Raw genomic sequence first — 3,228 nt, forward strand, 5'->3', positions numbered from 1 at the left:
TGAAACCAAGACCAAGTTTGACAGAGATGTATAATATGTTGGACCAAGATGAAGGGCAGAGAACAGGTGGCCTCTCTACACCACAAATGTTCACTAATCCAGCTGCTTATCAAGTCCAGACAACTACTACTCCTGATCAAGCTCAAGTGTTCTTGGCTCATAATGGTTCACAGAAACCGAAATGTTCTCATTGTCACAAGATTGGTCATACTGCAGATAAGTGTTACAAGTTACATGGTTATCCACCTGGATTTACTTCAAAATGGAAGAAACCTCAGACCATAGGAACTACAAACCTTGCTGCAACACAATGCCAATCTTCTCTTGACCAGAAAGAGAATATGGAGTATTCTTGTGATGAAATGTCTACAGATCAGATTCAGACAGTGATTTCGTATCTTAGTTCCAAGCTTCACACTACTACTGCCTCACCTCACACATCTACTAATCCTTCTGCTTCGACTTCATCTTCTGTTCCTGTAATCTCACAGATTTCAGGTACTTTCCTGTCACTATACTCAAATGCCTATTATGACATGCTAATTTCTTCTATATCTAAGGAACCAGCAGTGTCTCCTAGAGCTTGGGTTATAGATTCAGGGGCTACTCATCATGTTACTCACAATAGAAGCCTTTATGTAGAATTTAGACCCTTAGATAAAACCTTTGTCACTTTACCTAATGGTTACACAGTTAGGATAGTGGGCATAGGATTTATCAAATTGACTGATGCTATCTTTCTACATAATGTGCTTTATATCCCTGAGTTTAAATTCAATTTGATCAGTGTTAGTGTTTTAACAAAGACATTGAAAACTAAAGTGAGTTTTACATCTGATGAATGCTTTATTCAGGATCTTACACAGGAGTTGATGATTGGAAAAGGGATTGAAATTGGAAATTTATATGTCTTGCATTTCGATGAGTCTACTCGTTCTGTTTCTTTAAAAGGTACTGCATTACCACTTAATAGTGTCTCTGTTTGTTCTAGTGTCGTTGTTGATCCAATTACATGGCATAGAAGGCTTGGTCATCCATCTCAGTCTAAAATAGATTTACTTTCTGATGTATTGAGTTTAAAACAAATAAAAGGAAATAAAGAAAAGTTATCTGTTTGTCATGTGTGTCATTTATCAAAACAGAAACATTTACCTTTTAAATCTCGACAGAACATGTGTACTGCACCTTTTGAATTAGTTCATATAGATACATGGGGTCCATTCTCTGTAGAAACAACAGATGGTTTCAAATATTTTTTGACTATTGTTGATGATTATAGTCGTGCAACATGGATTTATCTTTTGAAACTCAAATCTGATGTATTGCATGTGTTTCCTAGTTTTATCAACATGGTTGAAAATCAATATAAAACAAAAGTAAAATCTGTTCGATCAGATAATGCTCATGAATTAAAATTCACTGCATTATTTTCTGAAAAAAGCATTATATCATATCATTCTTGTCCTGAAACTCCTGAACAAAACTCTGTGGTAGAAAGAAAGCATCAGCACATTTTGAATGTAGCTAGAGCCCTTTTATTTCAGTCTAATGTTCCTTTAGAGTTTTGGGGAGATTGTGTTTTAACAGCTGTTTTCTTAATCAATAGACTTCCTACACCAGTGTTAGAAAATAAGTCTCCTTTTGAGAAATTGACTAGTACAGCACCTGAGTATACTTCTTTAAAGAGTTTTGGTTGCTTGTGTTATAGTTCTACTTCTCCTAAGCATAGGAATAAATTTGAACCTAGGGCTAATGCTTGCATTTTTCTAGGCTATCCTACTGGTTATAAGGGGTACAAGCTATTAGATATGGAGACACATGCTGTTACTGTTTCTAGACATGTCATATTTCATGAGGAAATTTTCCCTTTTGTTTCATCTACTATCAAAGATGATACTAAGACTTTCTTTCCTCATCTTTCTTCACCTGCGATTCCCGATGTCTTGCCTTTGCAAACATCTTCTGATACACATCCTCATTCTGATGTGATATCTTCTGAGATTGTCATTCCTTCTGAATCACATTCTCGCAGAACAAAGAAACCCCCAAAACACTTGCAGGACTTTCATTGCTATAATTTTACTAGTAATATCAAGTATCCTATATCCGATTATGTCTCTTATTCCTATATCTCTGAGCCTTTTCGTGCTTTCATAAACATCATTACAAATGACCATATCCCACAAAGATATTCAGAAGCTAAGGATTATGATGAGTGGTGTGATGCAATGAAAGCGGAGGTTGGTGCTATGCTACGGACTCAGACTTGGACTGTTGATACTTTACCACCAAATAAGAAGGCTATTGGTTGTAAATGGGTATTTACAATCAAATATCATGCTGATGGAAGTATAGAGAGATACAAGGCCAGATTGGTTGCAAAAGGGTACACACAAGAGGAGGGTTTAGATTATGAAGAGACCTTCTCCCCTGTAGCTAAGTTGGCATCTGTTAGATTGATGTTTATGCTAGCAGCCAAGATGAATTGGTCAGTGAGTCAAATTGATATCTCTAATGCTTTCTTGAATGGAGATTTGGATGAAGAGATCTACATGAAAATACCTCCCGGATATGCTGATCTGATTGGTGAGAAAATGATCCCAGGTGCTGTTTGCAAGTTGCATAAATCCATTTATGGTTTAAAACAAGCTTCTAGGCAATGGTTTCTTAAGCTTTCAGCCACATTATGTAAAATGGGTTTTGCAAAGTCTGTTGCTGAGCACACATTGTTCATCAGATATCAAGATGGCATTATTCTTGGAATTTTGGTGTATGTGGATGATATCTTGATAGTCAGTAATAATGATAGTGCAATGACTGTTTTCAAAGAAGAGTTGGCTTCTTATTTCAAGTTGAGGGATTTAGGACCAGCAAAGTATTTTCTTGGGATAGAAATTGCTAGGTCAGCTGAAGGCATTACCCTATGTCAAAGGAAGTATGTTTTGGAGTTGTTATCTACTACTGGATTTCTTGGCTGTAAACCGGCTTCCATCCCCATGGATCCAGATATTAAACTCACAAAAGATAAAGGCACTCTTCTTCCTGATTCAACTCGATATAGAAAGCTTGTGGGAAAGCTTATGTATCTGCAGATCACTCGTCCGGATATTGCTTTTGCAGTAAATAAACTGTGCCAATATTCTCATGCTCCTCGAGATACACATTTACAGGCTGTTCATCAGGTCTTGAGATATTTGAAAGGTACAGTGGGGCAAGGTGTTTTCTATC

General features: G+C 36.7%; 1 protein-coding gene across 1 annotated transcript; it reads left to right on the forward strand.

The window, feature by feature from the left end:
- The first annotated feature begins 18 nt into the window (after positions 1–18).
- LOC17894329 lies at positions 19–1,120 on the forward strand. Its single transcript, XM_023788322.1, has 2 exons — positions 19–498; positions 855–1,120. Exons 1-2 carry the CDS (start codon positions 27–29, stop codon positions 890–892), a joined length of 510 nt encoding a protein of 169 aa, XP_023644090.1. The 5' UTR covers positions 19–26; the 3' UTR covers positions 893–1,120.
- Positions 1,121–3,228: the final 2,108 nt, after the last annotated feature.

This window comes from Capsella rubella, unplaced genomic scaffold (genome assembly GCF_000375325.1).
Source record: "Capsella rubella cultivar Monte Gargano unplaced genomic scaffold, Caprub1_0 scaffold_2, whole genome shotgun sequence".
In the NCBI taxonomy this organism is placed as follows: domain Eukaryota; kingdom Viridiplantae; phylum Streptophyta; class Magnoliopsida; order Brassicales; family Brassicaceae; genus Capsella; species Capsella rubella.

Coding starts and splice junctions, on each gene's coding strand:
- LOC17894329 (XM_023788322.1), top strand. CDS start 27: ATGTATAATATGTTGGACCAAGATGAAGGGCAGAGAACAGGTGGCCTC. Junction 499..854: donor TGTAATCTCACAGATTTCAG/GTACTTTCCTGT, acceptor TGCTTTATTCAG/GATCTTACACAGGAGTTGAT.